Genomic DNA, 23,854 nt, shown 5'->3' on the forward strand with positions numbered 1-23,854 from the left:
GGGTGGTGGGCTCACCCAGCATTCTCAAAACCCTGGGTTCCTCACCTGTCCTATATAAACTGAACATGGGGGTACATGCCTGCAATTCCAGCACTTGGAAAATGGAGGCTGGAGGGTCCAAGTTCAGGGTTATTCTCAGCCCTATAGAGAGTTAGAGGCCTGCCTGGGCCTTGAGACCCTCTCTCAAATTACAAAACCCCAACCACTGTCCTGCAGATGCCTTCTTACCTTTGACAGGATTTCTAGTATCTGTGTTCTGAGTCTGGACCAACTCAGCTGTTGTCCCAAGACCATCATCACCTATACAGATGTTTCACTAGCCCATCCCACAGTAATTGCTCTGGAGGGCATGGGTTTCCCAAAACCCCCAGGGGAGGTGGATTCTGCTGGCAAGATGGGGGTACATACTGTATTCTGTTCTGTAGAAGCTAATCTCCAATTCTTTTGCTGTTGTTGCTATTATTATTATTATTATTATTATTATTATTATTATTATTATCTTTTCATTATTTGAATTGCACCCATTAGGATGGATCTGCTGGGTAAGTAGTGTGCCTCATTCACTGAGATTTCCCCCAACTACTGAAGAACCTAGGACCTGCCTACTATTGATCTTCAGGTTTAGGGGTTGGTGAGGTGGGAGATCTCAAGGGATCCTGGCCCATAGCTAACCATATACCAACGTCTTCCCTCCAGGACTGCAGAGGCATCCCGAAAGAAGAAAGAAAAACGGAGGAAGTGGAAACGCTATCTCCTGATAGGCCTGGCCACAGTTGGAGGCGGGACAGTGATTGGTGAGGCCTGCTGTAGGGGGTAGCTCATGGTCTGTGTATCAGTAGGGAGGTGGCCCCAGCACGTGACAGGCACTCAGCTCAGTGGTAAATACACTCATTAACACTGATAGGAGCTGCCTGTGCATGGTGGTGCATGCCTATAATCCCAGCACTTGGAGATAGAGGCAAAAGGATCAGGAGTTCAAGGTCATCCTTGGCTGCCTAGTAAGGCTGGGGCCACCCAAAGCTGCATGAGAATGTCTCTAAAAATAAAAAGTAATTTAAAGGTATTGCTGGAAGCTTCCACTGAAGGCAGTGGGCAGCTCATGGAAAAAGAACCCATTAATCCTAACTGAGCTCTTACCCTACAGGTGTGACTGGGGGGCTAGCCGCCCCCCTTGTTGCCGCGGGAGCCGCAACAATCATTGGCAGTGCTGGGGCAGCCGCGTTGGGCTCGGTGGCTGGCATAGCTGTTCTGACCTCACTGTTCGGTGCAGCCGGAGCTGGCCTGACAGGTACAGTTAAGAAGGAACAGGGAGTTGGAAAGGATTTTTATTCAGCATGACTCAGCCAAAAGGATGCCAAGATGACTACTTGAGGGGACGAGGAAGAAATGTGGCTTTGCCCCTTCTGAGTCCCGCCAAACTAGACTTTCACAGACCTCAGAAGTTGCTGGACTTATATTCAGCACAGCCAGGGTCAGGACAAAGTTTGACAAACTCATTTGTCCCATGGGCACCTTGTGAGTACTTGCTGAGAAAGAGTCCAGCTGAGTCTGTTGCCATCAACCAGGAAGGACCCAGGCACCATCCCTTGGAGGCATGAAGCTTCCTCGTGGCCTTGCCTCAGCCTTCCAGCCTCGCCCATGCCCGTGGCCCCCAGTCACACTCAGACATGTGGAACACTGCCAAGAATCGCAGTCAGCATCACCTCTGTGAGAGTTAAGGCCCAGCAGGAAACTTGGAACACAGCGATGGTTCAGACTCTAGTCTGGCTCTGGTGGCCTTGGGCAGTGTCTTACTATCCTCTGATCAGGACACTAGTGGTGCCTGTCTTAAAGAGTTCACAGATGAAATGTATTTGTCCAGGAGCAGAGAATATAGGCAGTGTTTGCTGTGTGAATACGTGACCACGGTTGCTCATTTCTATGTCCTTAGGATACAAGATGAAGAAGCGAGTCGGGGCCATTGAGGAGTTCATGTTCCTACCTCTGACAGAAGGAAGGCAGCTACACATCACCATTGCCATCACTGGCTGGCTCGGGTCCGGCAGATACCGTGAGGACCGGGGCAGAGAGGGACTCAGATAGAACCACGTCTGTGGCTGTTGGTCAGACCCTGGCCTAGTTCTTTCTCTGTGCCTCTAAGGGGTGGGTGTGGGGGGCTCATTTCACACAGCAGAAAATAGATCCAGAGAGGGGAGAAAACCATCTTCTATCCATCCACCTGTGCACCTAACTACCCATTATCCAGACAAGAATTCACCCAGCCAGCCAGCCAGCCATTCATTCATCCAGCCAGCAATAACTATAGACTGTCCACCCTCCATCCAGCTATCATCCGTTATGCACCATCATTCAGTCACTAAGCTGTATTTATAAAATATCAGGCTTACCATTCGCCCCCACAGCAAACCAAGCCCTCGATAGTCAATGGAGGGCAACACGGCCATTTCCTGTGCTCTTGCCGGATGCACAATATAGCAGAGAAGCCAAGTGACAGGAACTTGGGGGCTGGGGGAGCACAAGTGTCTATGATATGTCAGAAGGGCCATGGAAGAGACATGGGGCTGGAACCCCAAGGACCAGAGAAGAAAGTAAGGAACTGATTCAAAGCAGGCGGGGGGGGGGGGGGGGGAGCGTTCTTTAAGCGCCTGTACAAGGGGCTGGAGCAGGTATGTATCCTGCCACAAGCGGAAACAGGTAGCACCAGATCTGGTACCCTGCTGGGCTCTGAAGACAGAGAGCCATAGGGAGGAGAGGATGGAGCAGGGGTCATGGTGAGTGTTGGTCTCTGTGGTCATGCTGTCTCCTGGTCCTCATTCAGGGTCATTTCCCATTTCCATGTTCTAGGTGAGGAAATGGAGGCTGAGAACCATGGAGTGGTCCTGCCTCTTCCTACTCCAGACTCGGGCTTCTACATTATTCCCAGTTCCTGTTTCTGGAGTCTGGGTGCTGCAAACTCATGGGGCCTCCATGCTAGTCCCCCTGTGTGCTGGTGGATTGTTGTTGGAATGCCTCCTGGGTGAGGGGAAGGAATCCTTTACCTTGGAGGAATTCAAATGCTTACCTGACGTCTTCCTGATTCATAGATGAGCAAAGTGAGGCTCACGGTCAGATGGTGATGCTCCCAAGGTCACCTAGCTCTTAATAGAAGCCACCTCTGTGCAGACTTATAGGGCAGCAGTACACTCATCTGCCCTCCTGACTGAATCTGCCTGATGGCAGGGCAACCCCTTAGGAGCAAGAGGCCCCTGTTGCTGTCTGTCTGATTCAGTGGGCGGGGCATCCTCTGCCACAGCCAATAGAGGAGCCTGCCTATACTATCTGTGTTCTCTTCAGGCACATTCAGCGCCCCATGGACGGCCCTAGCCCGAAGCCAGGAGCAGTACTGTCTGGCCTGGGAAGCTAAGTACCTGATGGAGCTGGGCAATGCCATGGAGACCATCCTCAGTGGCCTGGCTAACATGGTGGCCCAGGAGGCTCTCAAGTACACTGTGCTCTCTGGTAAGCACCCCTCCCTGATCAGCCATGGTATGACACAGTGGCACCAAATCCTCGAATGCTTATGACCCAAGGGAGCTTGGCACTGTGCTAGAGACAAACCTTGTTTGTTTTTATTTTGAGTGGAGAGAGAAAACTCACAGTTTTATTGTGCATTTGGAGACTAGACAAACGGCTACAGCAATCTCAACCTGAAACTAGGATATTTTTATTGTTATTTAAAGCAGTTCTTAAATTTAAATATATTTTGATCATATTTTTCCCCTCCCCAAGTTTGTTTTTTACTTTTTTGTTTTGTTTTGGTTTGGTTTGGTTTGGTTTGGTTTGGTTTTTCGAGACAGGGTTTCTCTGTAGCTTTAGAGGCTGTCCTGGAACTCGCTTTGTAGACCAGGCTGTCCTTGAACTCACAAAGATCCGCCTGCCTCTGCCTCCCGAGGGCTGGGATTACAGGCGTGCGCCACCACCGCCCGGCTTGTTTTTTACTTTTTATCTCAAGGCAGGGTTTCATTAAATTTGTCCAGGCTGACCTTGAACTCACTGGGTAGCCCAGGCAGACTTTAAACTTGGCAACCCTCCTGCCTCAGCTTCCTCTGTGAAAAGTCCGGGATTTTTGTGCCAAGAGACAAGGCAACAGCCAATTGCATAATGTATCCATTGGCTATTGCTGCATAACAAGATACCCCGAACTCATGGCATAATAATCCTTTATACTAACAGCTCAGGAGAGGCAAGACTAGAGTTGGCTCATCTCATCTGGGCCTGTTCCTAGATCTGTGGGTCAGCCAACTGTCCCCTGACTCAGGCCAGCTTTTCAGGGGCAATTTAAACAGCTAGACTCTGTCCCACGTGTCTCACCTCTTGAAGACAACCAAGCTAGCCCATACCAGTGGGAGAAGTGCAGCAGAGGCAGTCTCATACCCAAGGCTAGCCCAAACCTCACAGCTGCTGTCTCTTTGCCCTACATTAGTCAGGTGAGCTGGGCAGAATGGTGGATCTAGGATACTGGATGGTGTGAGTAGATGGGCTGTCTTTGGCATCTCACAATGATGTGTGCTTGGGCAAGAGATGCAGTATGTGTATCAGAAATGTTTGTTTCAAGTCTCCCCCTTTGCTAGTCAGAGTCTGACGCTGGCTAGAAAATCTTTCAGATTTCTGGCTATACAGACTCCATGCACATTCACTAGAGCATCCATCAGCCACACTACTCCAGCAAGGCTCCCCCGCTTCATCTCTGGGCTCCCACCTCCCCAGGTATCGTGGCTGCCCTGACCTGGCCGGCTTCCCTCCTCAGTGTCGCCAACGTCATTGACAACCCCTGGGGGGTGTGTCTTCACCGGTCTGCAGAGGTTGGCAAGCACCTGGCACACATCCTCCTCTCAAGGCAGCAGGTACCCCAGAATGGGGGAGGTGGAGTGGGAGGGGAGGCAGGCAGGGGAAATTGAATACCAATTCGTACACCATGTCTACCGACAGGAACCCCAACAGTAAGTCGGTTGGAAGCAGCCCAGCAGCTTTGAGAGAGAAAGTCATCTTGGCTACCATTCAAATTCAAAGCAGGAAAGTATCTTAGGATACTCAAAACCACCTATAAGTGCAGCTCCAGGAAATCTCATGTGTGCACCTGCACACACATAGCATACATACACATATACACATAAATAAAAATAAGTCTTTTTTTAAAAAATAGCTTTAAAATAAAATTAGATCCAGGGCCAGAAAGATTCGATAAAGTACATTTTCCCCAGAACCTACATTTTTTTCTTTTTTTTTTTTTAAACTCATTTTTATTTTATATGCATTGGTGTTTTGCCTGGGTGTATGTCTCTATGAGAGTGTCAGATTCCCTGGAACTGGAGTTAACAGACAGTTATGAACTGTCATGTGGGTGCTGGGAATTAAATCCGGGTCCTCTGGAAGAACAGCCAATGCTCTTAACCACTGAGCCATCGCTCCAGCCCCAGAACCTACATTTTAAAACAGAACACAACACACCAGATGTGATGGTACACACTTTTAATCCCATCACTGGGGTTAAAAACAAAACACAACACACGGATGTGGTGGTACACACCTTTAATCCCATCACTGGGGCGGTAGAAACAAGGGGCTCCCTGGGACTTGCTGCTCACCAAGGCTAAATCAGAACTCCCCCCACCAGTGAGAGACCCTGCCTCATAAAACAAGGTAGGCAGTTCCTGAGGAATGACACTCTGTGCTGCCCCCTGGCTTGCACACACACACACAGACACACACACACACAGACACACACACACACACACACACACACACACACACACACACACACACTCAAGGTGGAAGTTTATTTTCTCTGGAGAAGCCTAGAGCAAATGTCATGTACTCTAATGGTGTGTGCCATCAGAGAGAGGCCTCTTGCCTTTAGCAGGAAGTCAAGGCCACACCATTGTTGCCCTGGGTATGGTTTTGACTTCCTGCCCCAAAATGACAGTATCTGAGATACAGGAGGCAGGAGAAAGGAAGAGCTGGAGAGGAAGACAGGGGCCATACAGCCTTCCCGTGTCTGCTCCTTGGCCAGAGAGTGGTCACATGATCACACTTCACTGCCCCCAAAGCCAGGAAATTCAGGCTTTATTCTGAAAAAGCATGCAGCCAGCTGAAACTCAATTACTGCAGACAAAGGGGGAAGTAGACACTGAGAGACCCAGTAGTTTCTGCCAACATGGAAATGTTGCCTGGGAAACTGCTCACTCCAGCCAATTCCTGTATCTTTCCCTCCCAAACCCAAGTAGCCCTTTGGCAAAGACCAAAGCGGCATTGGCTAAACAAGGTGGAACTTTATCATCTGCCGTGTAGTAGCGTGAGTCTTAACAACCAGGGAAGGTGACAGTTCTCAGCATCTTCACCTCACGGTGTGGAGAGCAGATGTCCGATATGCCTCCACAGGCTGCCTTCCTTTGGGAGACTGCAAGGAAGCATCCATTTCCTAGCCTTCTCAGGCTCCCAGAGGCCTCTGTCCTCCTCTGCTGGGCACCCTCCTCCATCTTCAAAGCCAGCAGTGTCTGGAGTATCCACAGGCTTCTTCCTCTCTGCTCCTCCTCCCTTCTGCCTGGCTCCAGCATCCCTCTGACACCTGCATCCCTCTGACTCCTTTGTCCCTCTGATTCCTCTTCCCCTCTTTGTTTGGTTTTGGTTGAGATAGCGCCTCACTCTGTATCCCAGGCTACACAAGAACTCACAGTGTAGCCCAGGCTGGCCTCAAATTCCTAGCAGTCATGCAGCCTCAGCTGCCTGTCACAGGCATGAGCCACTACACCCAGCTAAGATTCTTGACTAGCCCACATCTGCAAAGTCCCTGTCTTCGTTCTATTGCTGTGAAGAGACACCATGACCATGGCAACTCTTAGAAAGAAAAACATTTAATCGGGGCTGGCTTCCAGTTTTGGAAGTTTAGTCCATTATCATCATGGCAAGAAGCATGGTGGCATGCAGGCAGGTAGTGTGGGAGAGTAGCTGAAAGTTCTGCATCTTGATCTGCAGGCAGCAGGAAACTGAGCCACACTGGGTGTAGCTTGAGCATATGAGAACTCAAAGCCCATCCCCACAGTGACACACTTCTTCCAACACACCTCCTAATAGTGCCACTCCCTATGGACCAAGAAGTCAAACACATGAGTCAGTCTATGGGGGCCAAACCTATTCAAACCACCATAGTCCCTGTCCTATACGTTAGGTGACATTCACAGGTTCTGGGACCTAGGGTGTGCACACCTCAGTAGGAGCCATTACTCTGTCTTAGTTACTTTTCAATGTCTGTGACAAGACACCGTGACCAAGGAAACATAAAAGAAAGAGTTTAATTTGAAGCTCACAGTTCCAGAGAGTTAGGCAGGCAGGCAGGCATGGCGCCGAAGGCTCACATCTCAGTCTACAAGCAGGAGGCAAAGAAAGCTAATGAGAAATGGTGTGGGCTTTGAAACCTCTAAGTCCACCCCCAGTGACACACTTCCTTCAACAGGGCCACACCTCCTGATCCTTCCCAAACAGTTGCACCAACTGGGGGCCAAGCATTTAAATATATGAGCCTATGGGGGCTGTTCTCATTCAGACCACCACACTGTCTTCTGGGCTCCTACAGTCTTGTGACCTCTTTTGCCAAGCACTGGTTTCTCTCTGTGCCTGAGGGCATCCCCCAACATTGTGTGCACATTCCAGACTTTCAGAAGTTGGAACATAGGAATGAAAGGCATTCCTAGAAGTCATAGCTGTCCCTGGTCTTCAGTCCCTGGTGAGGACTCTCACCGTGAGAACACCCTTAGCCACAAAGGACTTCCAAAAGCTTCCTCTCCAGCTGTGTGCCTAGAAAGAGTCAGGACAGAAAGAGAAAGGACACTAAGATGATCAGCAGCTCTTAGTGCTTTTTCCTACACCTCCTGTGTAGAGCTGGACTCTGTTCCCCAATTTCCTATTTCCCATAATGCCTTACCTCTTCTCCAGGCTCCCAAGTCAGCATCCTGTCATTTCCTATCCAGAAAACGAAGTTCCCTCCCATGCCTTCCTGCTTTTTCCTCATCACATCACACCTTGTGTCTAATCTCTCCATCTCCAGAAGGACCCCACATCACTCCAGTCTTTTGCTGTAGGCAGATGAGTCTAAGGGAGGGCCCCCTTGTAATGGACTCATTCTGTCTCCCTGGGAAGAAGAGCCATGGCTGATAATGGTTTGAGATGAAAGGGGATTAGCCTAGCCAGCAGCCTCCTGCTCTTGAGGAAACCAACTCCAGAGCTGCCAACTCCTGCCTATGCAAGGGCCCTGACACCACTGATGAATAAATACTTCAGAGTGTGAGAACTGGAATGTTGTGCACACAAGCAATGGCTGAGGAGTTTGCAGTCCCTGCGAGTACTGATATATTTAAACTTGCTGTAACCTCTCCAGACACCTGTGTCCTGTTTTCCCTCAGGGCCGGAGACCTGTCACCTTAATTGGGTTCAGCCTGGGAGCCAGAGTCATCTACTTCTGTCTGCAAGAGATGGCTCAGGAGCAAGGTAAGTCCACTCATTGTCACAAACAAATATCCTTCTCAAGTTGGTGCCCAGGACACTGGTTCTGGGCCTGGGGTCATCAGTTTTGCCAAGTACATTCCTAGTCCTTAAAATAATGGTGAAAATGAATGGTCTTTAATGGAAAGAGGCTTAGTTCTGGACATACGTTAGAGTATGTGCATGCCAGACTGTCCCATCATGACAACAGTGGTCTTTGTGCTCTGATGCATGTTCTTGTGTGGGAGTGACAGTGAGGAGCGCAAAGCCAAGGGGTCTGCAGGACCACACTTACCAAGAAGCCCATGAAGGAGGAGCCTCCATTATCTCATCCAGCTTCTGGTGGCTTGGCATCCCTCAGCAGTCCTTAGCTGTCCTTAGTGGTCCTTGGCTATTGTTAGCAGTTCACTGAAGTCCATGGCATCCTTTGTTGGTCCTTGATGGTGCTTGCCCCCCCCCCAATGGTCCTTGGCAGTCCTTAGCATCCATGGTGGTTCCTGACATGCATTAGCTGTTCTTGGCCATCTTTGGTGGCCCTTGACAAGCCTTAGCTGCTCTTGGCCATCTTTGGTGGTTCCTGGCATGCCTTGGTGGTCCTTGCACTGTAAATACTTTGCTCCAGTCTCTGTGTTCATCTTCCATACAACCACTTTTTGTTCCTCTTCTTCCAAGAACAGAGTCATTGGCTTTAGAGCCATTCTGACCCGGGACAATTGCATGATCTTTAATTACACCTGCAGAGACCCTTTTCCCAGAAAGACTTTATTCACAAATTCTAGCTAAACAACTCTTCTAGGAGCCCACATTCAGCCAACCATAGATCCCCCGGGGAGTGTGTAAGGCCCCTGTATCATTCTCTCTGTACTGTACTAAAGAAACAAAAGGTCTGAGGGGCCTGCCACTGGTGGGTGAGAGCTTCGGGTGGGGGGCACTGGCAGGGGAGAGCTGCAGTGGGAGATGAGGGGGCGCCACTGGCAGGCGAGAGCTTCAGGTGGGGTGGGCTGCCACTGGCAAGTGAGAGCTAGGAGACACAATACCAAGGCAGCTCTGTTCAGATCCATCTGCAGAAGCTATCGGGGAAGGATGCTGTTGGGAAAGTGAGCTGCAGAGCACTCTGGGTATGCCACTCTTGCTAGAACACAGGCTTCCCTGCTCCTGGTGACACAAGACACTGAAGACAAGAGAAAGATCTGGAAAAGAGCTCCAGCACACATGCACAGCAGGGCAGATAGACAGCGAACAGCTCGGAGTGGCAGCCACTGTTCCCAAGACCTCACTGAGCACCACTCTGAGCTTCCTTTTCCCCAGTTACAGAACTGAGGGCCCTACTCCTTGTTCTGAAGAGCAAGTGGGGTAGCCACACAGTGTTTTGGCCAACCATTAAACCAGCCAGTGAAAGGATGGCATGGGAAGCCTTGACCCATCAGTTTCTGCTTACCCAGAGCTACCCCTCTCCTTGGTCAGCCTAAGAATATGACACAGTTGCTCCCCAACCAGCAAGAGCAAAGGTCTGCCATCAGCTAGACCTGGAAAGGCCAGGATCCACTTCAGCACTGGCATTACCAAAAGGCCCTGGAAAAGTCCAGAGCTTAAGAGTGTGGTCAGCCCATTCTTGCTCTTTGTGGACAAAATGTCTCCCCACCATCAGACTGACAGTAGGGGGTGTTTTCCTGGTTACAGATAATGTGGACATACCACCCTTGGCATTGGCCACAGAAGGTCCACACCTGGCCCCTTTTCCCACCCCACCTCCAGTCTCCTTTAGCTTATGGCGACCTTCTTCCCCTGTTTGTATCTAGTCAGTGCAAGCAATGGGGAGATGCTGTGGTCCTATTTCAGGTAGTTCCGGTTTACCCGTAACCATACAAAAGGGCCTGGCAGCCAGCTCTGGGCTCTGCTCACCAGGGAAATCCAAGCGGAGGTCAAAGGTTAGGCAAGAACCAGCAAGGAAGCAAGGGTGAACATTAGTAAAGATGGAAGATGTTGAACATGTCTTTCTGTACACATTCTTCCCTCTCTTAAGTACCATGGATGGATGATAGATAGATAGATAGGTAGATAGGTAGATAGGTAGATAGGTAGATAGGTAGATAGGTAGATAGATAGGTATAGATGATTGATAGATAGATAGATAGATAGATAGATAGATAGATAGATAGATAGATAGATAGATAGATAGAAAGAAAGATAGGTAGGTAGAAAGAAAGGTAGGTAGGTAGGTAGGTAGGTAGGTAGATAGGTAGATAGGTAGGTATAGATGATGGATGGATGGATGGATGGATGGATGGATGGATGGATGGATGGATGGATGGATGGATGGATGGATGATATATGATATGATATTGATGTATAGCAAGTCAATCCACCTATGATGCTCTGAACTACTGGCTGAACCCCGAGAGAGCCACCATGCCTCCCTTTCCTCAGCTCTTTGCCACCCCCTATGACTTTTCTGAGTCCCAACAGCTTCAAACTGTTATGTTCTGTGTTCTACTTTATATAAATGGTCACTTCACTGCTTATCTGTCTTAGGAAAAAGCAGGGGTAAACTTCTCAAGTGGTGAAATCTTCTATATAAAAACATACACGTGAGAGGGGTGTATCAGTCAGCTATGGTTACAGTGGCACTACATGACAAAACATCCCTAGACTCAGGGTTGCAACACAAATATACTCAGGAGCTAATGGCTGGCTGTGGTTTGATTGATCTGACACAGGCCGTGTTCTGGCTGTGAAGTTGGTGGGCCTTGATGCCAGGAGCTAGCTAAATTTAGGTCATTTCTGTGTGTATTCATTTGGAAGGTTGCAGGAACAGTGGCCACCTGGGATGAACTCTGATTTTGATAGCCCCCTGGAGTACCAACACCAAGCAAACAGGCAGACACACATAAGACACCCTTCACTTGTATCCCAGACCCCAACATCCTGTCTGTTGTTAGAGACTGCCATAAAAATCCCCTCTCCATACGCTGGGACTTGAGACGGCAAAGCCGGACCACTTCCCATGATTCCCTGGCAGCCTAATGAGGTCTCCATCTCCACTGTGCCCCTCCTGCAGCGGGTCACAGCTGGAGCCCCTGGACAGCCCAGTGGCCTCACCTGTGAATCTGTCTGTTGTTGCTGGCCCTCGCTCTCTCTGAGGCTGTCCCCCAGGAGGCCTTTGGAACGCTGTCATCTTTTCTGCCATTTCCTGACCCCATGTGCAAACCGCGCACCTGGCTCCTCACTTGGAGTGACATGCTCTTATCAGTAGAAGCAGTTCTTCATGGAGAAGAAAAAAAAAAAGCCAGACTCTGCCTCCAGATGGTATAAATTACACATTACCACCATCCATCTAATGCAGTAGTTCTCAACCTTCCTAAAGCTACAACCCTTTAACACAGTTCCTCATGTTGTGATGACCCTCAGCCATAAAATTATTTCCATTGATACTTCGTAACTATAATTTTGCTGCTGTTATGAATCATAAAGTAAATATCTGATATGAAAGATGTCTGATATGTGACCTCTGTGAAAGGATTGTTCTACCCCCCCCCCCCCGCCATGGGGTCAAGACCCACAGGTTGAGAACCACTGGTTTAATGCAAGCCAGGCTTTAGCTCCCCCGCTGGGCACGTTGAGTCTCAGTACCATTTAACATGGTCACTGAAAATGAGACTGCCTAGCAGCTGCCTCCCCTATGCTGAGTCTGGAAGCTGGAGACAGAAGAAAGAGAGAGGTAAGGGCAGGTGGCTGCTCAGGGGTTGGTTAGAGCAGCATGACCCTTGGGTGTGCCTGCACACAGCCTTTGGTAATGGCTCCCAAAACAACTTTCTCTCTGGGTCTCTTGCACCTTTCCTGGCCTGCGGGTAAGGACAGGATGCACACTTGGCTTTGTCACTAGGTGCCACTTACCTAACCTCTCTATGCCTCAGTCTTCACCTAAATATGGGACTTTGTATCCTTACCCCAAAGGGTGGTTAAGGGATTAAAATGAGATCACAGATGTGGAAGCAGCTGGCTCCAATGTGTGCGCTCAGCAAAGACTGATTTCTATCTATAAGCTCTAACGTAAGATCGTAGAGGGCACAAGAAGGGAGAGGGTGCTGTGTAGATAGATGAGGGGACACCCGAGTCTCTGGGTCCTTGAGCTTCAAAGGGTCCCCTTTCCAGCCCCACAGTGGACAAGAACTCCAGATGGGCAGGGTCTGTCACCCCACTGTCTGGCATGTCAGGGTATTTGGCACAGACAGGAGCTTGACGTGCGAGGGTGAGGGAAGCAAGCAAGGTCACCTGCATGTGAGTTGGTGTGCACTGGCAACAGCCATGCTCTGAGCTTGTGCAAGTATCTCTTCGTTTCTCAGTCCCTGGAGGTGGGTGTAGGGGCTCTCTCCCTGCTTCACAGATGAGAAGGATCTAAGTATGGAGCAGGTACCATTCTTCATCAGTGTTGTATAGAGAGGACACAGACCCTCAAACCATGTAGAAAGGGCTTACAAAGAGGTCCTCTAAGGTAATCATCAACACAGACAAAGGTGGAGTTCCAGAGTGCGTCTGGAAGTGGTATGTCTGGGGTTTCCACAGCCTACATGTGTGCACGGGGGTGGGAAGTTAGGTGGGGGGGTGCTGGCATGCTGGGATGCGAGGTGGAGCTGGAGCTGACTGGTTGGAGGCTAGGGAAGGCTGAAGTCTCTGAATCCTGGAACAAATGAGCAGTTGAATCAATCCCACAAATGAGTTGCTGGAGGGGTGTGGGCTCTGGACCACCTGTAGCCCACCCATGCGTGCTCAATCCCACACCCGACACACACAGCAACTCTACAGATTCCAGGGGCCCACAGAGCCCCACTTCTCTCTCTGCACAAGGCACAGACTTCTCAGTGACACCTGAGGCCCACAGCTGACCTCCCTTCCAGCATCTTCTCTACCACCTGCTGCCCGCCCTATGGTGCTGCAGCCCACACTCAGCAGCTCACACACCCAGCCAACCCATGTTCTCTCTCAGTGCTCTCCCATCTCTGCTCCTAACAACCCCTGCCCCCTTCCCCAGTGTAGGCCTCGCTCCATCTGGAACGTTCTCCTTCAACAGTAGCAGTAATCACATTGACATTAACTATCCTCCTGCACCTAGAAGTGCTGAACTCTCAACAGACAGTGGCTTGTGTAATCAGCAGCCCTGGGAGAGAGCTCTGATTAGCGAGTCCACGGATGAGGTCACTGAAGGACCTGAGCTTACTGGGGAGCCTGATCACAGGCCAGCAGGTGGCAGAGCAGGTAGCCGGACCATGTGACATACACCCCAGTGCTAGACTGCACTCCTGGCTACCGTTCACTCTCCCCAGGTGTCCCTCCCTGTACTTGCTCCTTCGCACACCTGCCCTACAGGCCCGTGAGTGACTGTGACCTAGGAGTGTACCTGAGAGCCACCCGGGCTCAGGGCTGGTAGGATGTCTCAGTGGGTAGGGTGTCTGTCACCAAGAGCTGAGTTCATTCCCCAGAACCCAGGAATGGAAGGTGAGAAGGAAGGACCTTGAGAATGGAGGGGAGTGGTTTGGCTTCTCACTTCCACCTTAGCAGTGACATGACACAGAGATGTGGGTCCATAACAGAGGCTGGGGAGACTTTCTGAGTGTGTAGAACATGCTAGAGGGCTGGTATAATGGTTCAGGGAGAAAGGTACATGAGTTCAGTTCCCGGGACCCACGTGGTAGGAGAAAACCATTCTGCATGTTATCCTCTGACCTTCACATGTGTTCCAAGGCACATGCAATCACACACACACAGTAAGTAAATAAATGTGCAGAATGTGCTGGAATTTTCCAGAGTCCAGCAGACATGAGGTGGCATGTAGGTGGCCTCACCTGTAATCCTCACTGGAGGAAACTTAGCCACCGTAAGGGTCAGGCATGGCAGGTCCTGTTTCTTCCTGTCGCCATGCCCTACCTGAGTAATTCTCCTTTTAAGTCCCGCACTGGGTTACTGACAAGGGCAGCAATCCCCAGCCGGCCGCCATCTTGAATGGATTCCTTACCCTCTTTCCCAGGCTCTTGTTCCACAACCAGCTCTTCCCAGCTCCCTGTCTGGTTCTAGACAGCCCTGGTCATTTAGCACCTAATTAATTGCAGACAGGAGAGCCTCTCCTAATGGCAGACAAGCTGCCATGATCTGAGGGGTGAAGAGAAGGATTTACTCTAGCATATCAGAATCCACACACTGTTTTCTGGAGTCCCCTGGGAGCCAATAATGACCTGTGGTTATAAATCCCAGAGTCACCTGTAAGTCTCTTGCAGGCTCCCCTTCACCCTCCCAACACTGGCTCATCCTTCCTCCCCTCTCCCCAAGGTGCAGGGGGTGAGGGGGTGGACCATTGTCTTCATGCCTAAGGTCCCTTGTGAGGTGATGCTGTGGACCTTGGGTGTTGCTCTGAGGATTGAGCCACAGTTCACGGGGGCCTCTCACAGCCTGCCCTTCCTTCAGGTTCAGCAGGTTAGCTTCATTTCAGATAAGCGTCACCTGGAAGCCCCTTGAGCATAGGGATCTGTCTCATTGACTTCTGTGGCGCCTGTACCTGGAATAAATCCATCAGGATGTGTGCTGTGAGTGATTTGAACTTGATGCCTAGCAAGCCATTACAGTGTATCAGTCAGGTAGACAAGGTTATAGGGTAGTGACAAACATCCCCAACTCTCTTTTTTCAACTTTTATTTTTCATGTGTGTTATGTACATGTATACATTCATGTTTGCATGTAGGTGGGATACACATGCATGTGTGTACATGTGTGCACATTCGTGTGAATCCTCAAAACACTGTCACCTTCTTCATTGAGGCTTGGTTCACCCAGAGCTTTTGGATATGGCTAGTCTCGTTAGGTGGCTCACTCTGGGGATCCTCTGCCTCCACCTTCTGGAGCTGGAGTCGTGGTTGGGCTGCCAGACCCACCTGACATTTACATGGGCTCTGGGGATGAGCTCCAGTCCTCACTTGCAGGGACAACACTTTCACCACTGAGCCGTCTCCCCAGCCCCAGCATCCCCCACTCCGTTTCACTGTGTGTATTTTATGTAATGAGTATTTTGCCTGCATGCTTGTCTGAGCCCCACCTGAGTGCCTCGTGCCCTGGGAGGCCAAAGGAGAAAGTAGGATTCCCAGGGACTAGTGTGAGAAAGAGTTGTGAGCCACCATGTGGGTACTGAGATTTGAACCCGGGTCCTCTGAAAGAGCAGCCAGTGCTCTTAACCACTGAGCCACCTCTCCAACCCCATGCCCCCCACTCTTTTTTTTTTTTCTTAAAGATTTATTTATTATGTATACAGTATGCCTGCAGGCCAGAAGAGGGCACCAGATCTCATTACTGATGGTTGTGAGCCACCATGTGGGTGCTGGAATTGAACCCAGGTCCTCTGAAAGAGCAGCCAGTGCTCTAACCACTGAGCAACCTCTCCAGCCCCATGTCCCCCACTCTTAAAGCTATAGAACGATGGAGAGTTTCCACTGTGGGTTGCCAGGTGTGCTGCTAGCTATAGCCACTCAGCCTAACACTTCACTAGGCGCCTCCTCTGTAAGGTCACAGAATGTGAGTCATGCTCTGGCCCCTAAAGGGCTTTTATCTTGAAGTAATATATGCCACATTTCATCAGAAATGCAGATGTCCTTAACATAGGGAAGGGACAGATGATGGCCTCCTAGAAGGTGCTGAAGGGCTGAAAGCCAAGACGTCTTAGTCTTCTTGCGTCTACTTTGGGGCCTCACAGTCCCACAACAACAATACTGTGGGCAGGCTCTATTTCCTGAACCCACACTAGAAACTAGCATCCAGAAGGCCTCAATGGGACTCTGGCCTCTGTGATGAATTCTCAGCTAAGGGGTCAGCCAAGACAATACGGGCCCTGTCTTAGAAACACCATGGCCAAGGCAACTCTTAGAAAAGCATTTAATTGGGGCTTTGTTTACAGTTTCAGAGAGTTAGTCCATGATGATCATGGTGGGAAGCAGGCAGGCATAGAGCTGGAGCTTTACATCCTGATCTGCAGGCAGTAGAGAGGGGCACAGACACTTGGCTGACATGGGCCCACTTCCTCCAATAAGGTCACGCCCCCTATGCTTCTAATCCTTCTCAAACAGTTCTGCTCCCTGATGATCAAGCATTCAAATATCTGAGCCACACTTTCTTTGTCTGCAGTAAGAGAACTTCCTTCCCTAGCTCTCCCTCACAGAACAATCCTTCCAGCTTGGAAGTTGTGGAAAACCTTCCTAGGAAACCCAGATGAAGCAAGCCCTGAGGCCCTTAGGGCAGAGCCTCCGTGTGTGGTCCCAGGAGCTCAGAAGCCCAGCCTCCAGCTCTCCTGCAGCACCCAGGGTATCAGCAGCAAAGGGGCAGAGCCAAAGCCACTGCCCAGCCTTGGGTCCCCTCACCCTGGGAGTGCGGCCAGGCAGATCCCAGCCAAAGCAAGAGCTGCTTTGATAGCAGTCAGCTCTAGACTGTGCCCATTGTGCAAGGACTCAGGGCATGGGCTGGTGGAGAGGCACCTGGACATGTAGGGCACTAAGGGTGGGGATGAGTGTGTAGCAGGAATGGCTGCTACAGTCCACCCGGGAAGGCCCAACCCTCTGCTCCTTCATCAGCTTATACTTTAATACTCATTCTCCTCAAGTCTCACCCAACCCATGAGACAGGTAATCCCGCCTCTGTTTTCTACATGCAAGCTGGGATTCAGCAATAGTGAAGTAAGGACAGGAGAGATGGCTCAGTGGGTGCAGTGCCTGCCCTACAAGCACAAGGACCTGAGTTTGATCCCCTGTACCCACGTAAGAAGCAATTGGCCACGGCGGTGTGTAATCCTAGTGCTGTGGAGGCAGAGCCAGGTGGAGGTGGATTCCTAGGGTCAGTCTAGCCAAGAAGTCGAGTTCAAGTAAAAATGAGGTGGACAGTCCCTGAGGAGTGACACTGAGGTTAACCTCTGACCTCCACATACAAGCATACATCTACATATACACACACATTAAGAAACAGGAATTTAGAGAAGATGGACTCACTAGGGTCTTTCCCCAACTCTAGAGTTCCTACTTCACCATAGGATTTTATGGCAGCCACTCCTAGTGGTGTGCTTTCAACCACAGCCACATCCCAGATCACAGACCACAGTGGTATTCCACTCCATTGGCTCCTTTGTGGAGTGCTTACTGTGTGCCAAGTTCTGTACCAGGCTGTGGAGAGATGATAGAGACATTCTCACCCTCGCAGAGCTAGGTGGATTGAAATAAAAGCCCTCCCAGAGACATAGGTTGGGATCTGAGGTGGAGGAGGAGAGCCAGCAGTGGGGATGCCCATCATCCAACCCAGCCGCTGGCACATAGCAGGTGCTTTGAAATGGGTGCTCTCCCTGCCTTGCACATCACAGTCTTGGAAGCCACCTGGTTAAGGATGCTATCTCTTCACACTGCATCCTGGAGTGTAGACCATTATTTCCACCACTTCAAACACTGAGCATGTGGCTTAGGAGATAGTCACCGTCACTAAAACCAGCTTCCCAGAACAACCGTTTTGCTGCCTCTATATTTCCAGCTAACTGACTTATGACTGGGATATATGAAGACAGCCATGAAGCATGCTGCGAGCTCCTCCTACAGAAGAAAACAGCCAAGGCCTTTGAAGGAGAGGGTCCTGAGCCCCCTTAGCCTAAAGGACACCACAGGATGCATGAGCCAACTGATTGAACCATTGTCCAAGCCTCCCAGTGACCTTGCCACACCAAGATGCTCCACTCTAGCCTGCCTAGCAGTTCACATGGATTGTGTGGATACCCACCCCACCCCCGCTGCCCTCTCAAAACCCAGACAGGAAGCACACCTGCCAAGTGAGCAGGATATGAGCAATGCCAGAATTACCCGAGATAAACAGTGCCCCCCTCCCCCGCCGCAATAGTGGACTGTCTCACCAGCCAAGGACATCATAAATTTGCCTTGGAAATGATGCCAGCTGGTGGCAGGGGTAAAGGTGATGATGTCTGCTGCCAAGTAGGGTCTCAGTTGTAGCACTCACTGAGAGACCCCGGGCCCCAGATCATAATGAACCGTTCCTTCATTTTTTTCTATGTATTTGCTCTGAAAAGATTTTTAAAATTGGACAGAGAGGGAGTTCAATTCAGACTGACTCATACTAGCTGGCTCCGCCAGGAAAAAAAGCCCTATGAACCAAGAAATCAATTCCTGCTTCAGCTTATTTATGCATTTATTCTCCTCTTCATTCTAGAGGGACTTGAAGGGAATTAATTAAGGGCGCGACATATTGTCTCTGCCCGGTGGCTCTGTCCATGCGGTCCACACTGAGCCAGCATGCCTTGGGGGCATATTTGCTAAGCAATTAAAAAGCCTGCTTCTGCTGGACCCTGGGGTCCCTCACTTCTGTCCACCCCAGCTGGCTCCTCATCCCTCCCCCATCTACAGACTCATTTTGTCACCCTTCCAAGTGTCTTTGAGATGCAGGACAACAGGGGAGAATCAGAGGAACAGAGGAGCACTGGATGTAGAGTTTAGAGACTCGAATTCAAGTCCAGACTCTGCTGATTTTTGTCTGGGTGACCTTGGGCAAGTCACTTCAACGCTCCAAACCTTAGGCTGATTAGAAAAATGATTCCACTGCCTGTGGTAGTTATTCTGGGTTTTAACAGTTGCCACTTGCTGGCTGTGGACTGTGTGACAGGCCATGTGTGAAGGGCTTTGCCTGTTTTCTCTAACTGAGTAAAACCAACATCACTGAGAGGTAGGCACTGCTATCCCCATCTTGGCTCTGGTGAGGTGAAGGCCAGAAAATACATCAATGTGCATAGCAGAGCTAGGGTATGACTCAGAGATAAAGTGCCTGCCTAGCATGCACAAGACCCCAAGTTCAGTCCCCAATACCACAAAGAGAAGGGTGGGACAGTATGGGAGATATAAAGCCATCAGGAAGGTTCCATGCAAGAGAGTAGAGCCTGGATCCAGCAGAAGTGCATCCAAACCCATTTGTGCCCCCTTCCCAGCTGAGCAAGCAAATCCCACACGTTCAATCTCCTGAGAAAAGGGCCCAGTGATGCTTTCTTCACAGAACTAGCCATACAGTTAAGTGGGAATAGATCTCTACAGCAGTTAGGTCCATGGCTGGCCAGGAAGCAGTAGCCATGCAGGAGATTTTGCTACAGTTATTATTACCCTATGTCTCAGCATTTCTGTCACTGTGATAAACATCATGACCAAAAGCAACCTGGGGAAGAAAGGGTTTATTTCACCTTACACTTTTACAGTCCATCCCTGAGGGAAGCCAACACAGGAACTCAAGACAGGAACCTGGAGGCAGGAACTGATGCAGAGGCTCTGGAGGGGTGCTGCTTACTGGCTTGCTCCCCATGGTTTGCTCAACCTTTTTTCTTATATACCCCAGAACCACCAGCCCAGGTGTGGCACCACCCACAGTGGGCTGAGCCCTCCTCCACCACACTCACTCATCCAGAAGGTGCCTCACAGACTTGCCTGCAGGCTGAGCTTGGTTTCTCCATTGAAGTCTCTTCCCAGATGACTCTAGCTTGTGTCAAGTTGGAAAGGGAAAAAAGAAAAGAGCAGGACACTGTGTGTTTCTCTATTATTAGCCTGTGCAGTAATTATGCTATGAATTTAGCTATCAGCTTCCTCTTAGTCAAGGCAAAAAAACAAAAAGTACTGACCAGGGGATGCATGGGGACATGGAGATGCCAGCTCCACAGAGAACAAGGCCTTCCATTTCAACCCAGCATGTGCAGTCTGCCTTGAGCCATTTCCTTAAAGGGACTAGGTTCTCTGTTCAGACTTAATTAGCCAGCCGTTGGAACCTCAGTGTCTCTGGCCTTTACTCATTAGAAAGGTCAGGTTGGAGGTCCCAAACTGGGAGCTATGGGCAGAATGTCAGGCTGGAAAGATCTTTATCAGCTTGAACTGAGAACTGGCCCCAGGGAACCGCAGCAGGGACTTCTTCAGATAATTACTGCTGTGACTTTTGGTGAGCGCCTAGGGACCCGAAGACTTAATTAGGCCACAAGTCTGGAGTCTGGAGTCTGGTTAGTTTTACATTGTGTAATCCAGTGTCTGTTAGCTGGTGCAGCTTCGTGAGCCTGGCGTGTGCTAATCACACACTCAGAGAGTGATCACAGTGTGGAGTTAATCAGCCCTGCCCAGCCTTGGCAGGGCTCTGATGGAGAATACTGTGCCCTCCCCAGTGCGCCAAGGAGGGGAGAGCTAGTGTGTGTGGAGCTCAGAACCACAGGCACGGCTGTCCAGCAGCCTCCCTTCCTACCTATGGGTAATCACCCACCCCCATTCCTCTCCCTGCCCCCCATCTCTCTTCCCCTCCCCCCAGGCTCTCTCTTTACCTAGCCCCTTCCCTCTCCCACCCTCTTTTCCTTTTTCCTCCCTCCCCTCAACCCCCACCCTCTGACTACTATCCCTGTTTTCAAGAGAATGGTCTCAGAGAATTTAAGGACTCTGTCACAGAGTATTTGGTCTAGGAGATGCAGCAGGTCCGCCCCTTGCTGACATGCACATCAGGGCTCTTCCTAGTGTCTCATGAGGATGGTGTTCTACTTTGTATGGTGTACCTTCCATGCCGGTTTCTCAGGTCCTGTCCTACTTAGAGACACCTCGGAGCTGTGGTCAGCACAGCTCCACCTTGCTGTGGCTTTGGGGGGCACACCTCACAGAAGCAGAGGGCCCATCAGCCACTTGTTGTGTTCCTATCTCCGGGGCTAGCATTTAGAAGCCCCCGCTGGAGAGTCTGCCTTGCACTGGGAGCCTGTGCAGAACTCGGCAGCTCTTCAGATTTCCTGAGAAATGGCCACCAGTGTGATCCTTGCTTTTGTTTTACTGGATAAACATTTATTAGGCACCAAATCTACAAAGCAGAGAAGGGGTTGATATTTACCCGTTTGATGGTTGTTTCCAGACAGCCTCCCGTAGAGCCATCCCAACAGCCCGCAAGGGTTCTTGGGACATTTTCCAGATGAGAATATGGCCAAGTGTGGTGTTAGTCTCTCTTGTGGCCCAACACTTGACAAGCGGTGCTTTACAGGAGGAAGGGCTTATTTTTGGCTCGTGGGATGGGGGCACAGTCCAGTCAGAGAAGAGGGGAAGCTACATTCAAGGAAGGATTGTTTTCTCTGGGTTAAGGGGAGCCACCTGGTGATGGAGACTCTTCTAAGATGGGAGTCAAGACTTAGGAGGTCCACAGACACATTCTCGTGTTTCAAGGACATTGAGAGACACGGGTTGTGCCGGGCCTCAGTCCTGGCATGGAGAACTCTGCAACACAGGGCTGCTCAGGCAAGGAGTAACCACTGTTCTCTGCTGACAGCCACGTCAGCCGATCCAGAGATAGAGTAAAGAGCCGCAAAGCTTCTGCCTATTCAGCTAGGAGACTGAAGCGAGAGGACTATTTGGGTCTAAGAGTTCAAGGCCAATCTGTACAACAGAGTGAGACCCCATCTTTAAAACAGGGAGAGAGCTGGGTATGGTGGTGTTTATCTTTAATCCCAGCCCTCAAAAGGCAGAGGCAGGTAAGACCTCTAGGAGTTTGAGGCCAGCCTGGTCTACAAGAGCGTGGTCCAGGCCAGCCATGGCTACATGGTGAGAGTCTGTCTCAGAAAAAAATAATAATAAATAAATTAAAATAAAATACATACAAGGGGAAGAGGCTGCATGTATTTCAGTGGTAGAGAATTTGCACAGTATGTGTGAGGCCCTGGGTTTAAACCTCCTCCTCACTGCCGAAACGAAATACTAAAACTAACTAAACAAATAATGGATGTCATAGCTCACACTTGAACTCAGGGAGAAGAATTACCACAAGTTCAAGGTCAGCCTGGGCTCTAGATGAGCTCCTGTCTCAAAGAGAGCAACCGTGAGAGCAGGTCAGGGGTGGGCAGAAACAGGTCTGTATTAGCATATTTCTAGAGTGGCGACTATATAGACTAATTAGCTTCCCCACTGACTGCATTGCAGTGAAAATTCTCCCATTACAAATACCCCAGAAATGCTAATGAAGTTGCAGCAGATACTCCTGGAAGTGCTGAGCTGAGCCCCCAAGAGGCAAAGAGATATGAAAGGAATAGAAAACCAAAGTACTGGGAGGTACTGGGAGGGTGTGAGGGCACTGCCGGTGACCCAGCACTTAGGAGGCGGGGGGGGGGGGGGGGGGGGGGGGCCGGTGACCCAGCACTTAGGAGGCCGGGGGGCCGGTGACCCAGCACTTAGGAGGCCGAGGCAGAAGGAATCAAGCCGCGGGCTCAGACCTCATGCTTAGAAAGGCAGCACGTTACAGTTGTCCACATCGTAGGTTTAAAGACTGAAAGTAAGTAGAAAAGGGCCAGAGGTGTGGTGGCGCCCACCTCTATCCCCAGCACTTAGGAGGCAGAGGCATGCAGATCTTTGTGAGTTCGAGGCTAGCCTGGTCTACAAATCAAGTTCCAGGTCAATCAGGTCTACATAGTGAGACCCTGTCTCAAAAAGGGGGAAAAAGTAGAAAGAAGCCAGAGGGGTGGCAGTGCAGAGCCCTCTGCCCCTAGCACCCAGGAGGCTGAAGCAGGAGAACCATGCGGTCCAGGCCAGCCTGGGTTTCATGTAGAGATTCTGTCTGAAAATTTAAAGATAGGAAAAAACCAGCAGATGAACAAGACACTAGAATAAAAAGAAAAAAAAATGAGAGATTGAAAGTAGACCAAATGAAATTTCTGGGCGTGAGAAAGCAGGGTGGAAACCATACTGGAGGGCGCAATGGCAGGTTAGACAGAGGAAGAGAGAAACCTCCACAAGATCCAGTTGTAGAAATTACCCGTCATGCATCATGACGGGGGATAAGGGAATGGAAAAGAGGAAGTTCCTCGGCCACCTAGTGCAAAACCTAAAAAGAGGAGTGGAGAGAGAGAGTTGAATGCCTGAGAATTTTCCAGAAGTGAGTCCTGAGCTTTCGGGAGCAGCCACGCCTGCTTAGCAGACTCTTGGGAATGAACACTGCTCACTGCGAGCTGCTGAGCAGGCACGGTTTGCGCAAAGCAGCGGCTGCCACTTTTACTCGAGTGTGCGCAAGCACATAGGAAACAAGTCTGTTCCTGCCTAGCTCGCTGTGGGAGAATATTAGTTTAAGGTGTGTTGCTTTTGTTTATGCTGTGGAACATGGGTTTAATGATGCAAAGATGTGTTGCATTCTTTCATGTTGCATGTGTTTAACTCTGTGAAGCTGTGTTACTGAGTCTGTCTAAAACACCTGATTGGTCTAATAAAGAGCTGAATGGCCAATAGCAAGGCAGGAGAAAGGATAGGCGGGGCTGGCAGGTAGAAAGAATAAATAGAGGGAGAAATCT

The 23,854-nt window shown here is 50.1% G+C and overlaps 1 protein-coding gene across 2 annotated transcripts in view; it reads left to right on the top strand.

Annotated features, from left to right (window-relative positions):
• Window positions 1–23,854, top strand: part of Tmco4 (transmembrane and coiled-coil domains 4) — a 74,112-nt gene that overhangs the window by 35,326 nt on the left and 14,932 nt on the right. The window contains exons 6-12 of one of the 2 annotated variants that reach the window (XM_036179842.1): window positions 697–794; window positions 1,145–1,288; window positions 1,931–2,050; window positions 3,334–3,498; window positions 4,747–4,883; window positions 8,436–8,520; window positions 18,058–18,212. In XM_036179842.1, coding sequence (XP_036035735.1) covers window positions 697–794; window positions 1,145–1,288; window positions 1,931–2,050; window positions 3,334–3,498; window positions 4,747–4,883; window positions 8,436–8,520; window positions 18,058–18,065 — 757 coding nt within the window. In that variant the 3' untranslated portion in view covers window positions 18,066–18,212. Of the gene's footprint in view, window positions 1–696; window positions 795–1,144; window positions 1,289–1,930; window positions 2,051–3,333; window positions 3,499–4,746; window positions 4,884–8,435; window positions 8,521–18,057; window positions 18,213–23,854 lie in introns of those variants that run through there. The other variant, XM_036179841.1, reaches the window with a different exon arrangement.

This window comes from Onychomys torridus, chromosome 2, assembly GCF_903995425.1.
Source record: "Onychomys torridus chromosome 2, mOncTor1.1, whole genome shotgun sequence".
In the NCBI taxonomy this organism is placed as follows: Eukaryota; Metazoa; Chordata; class Mammalia; order Rodentia; family Cricetidae; genus Onychomys; species Onychomys torridus.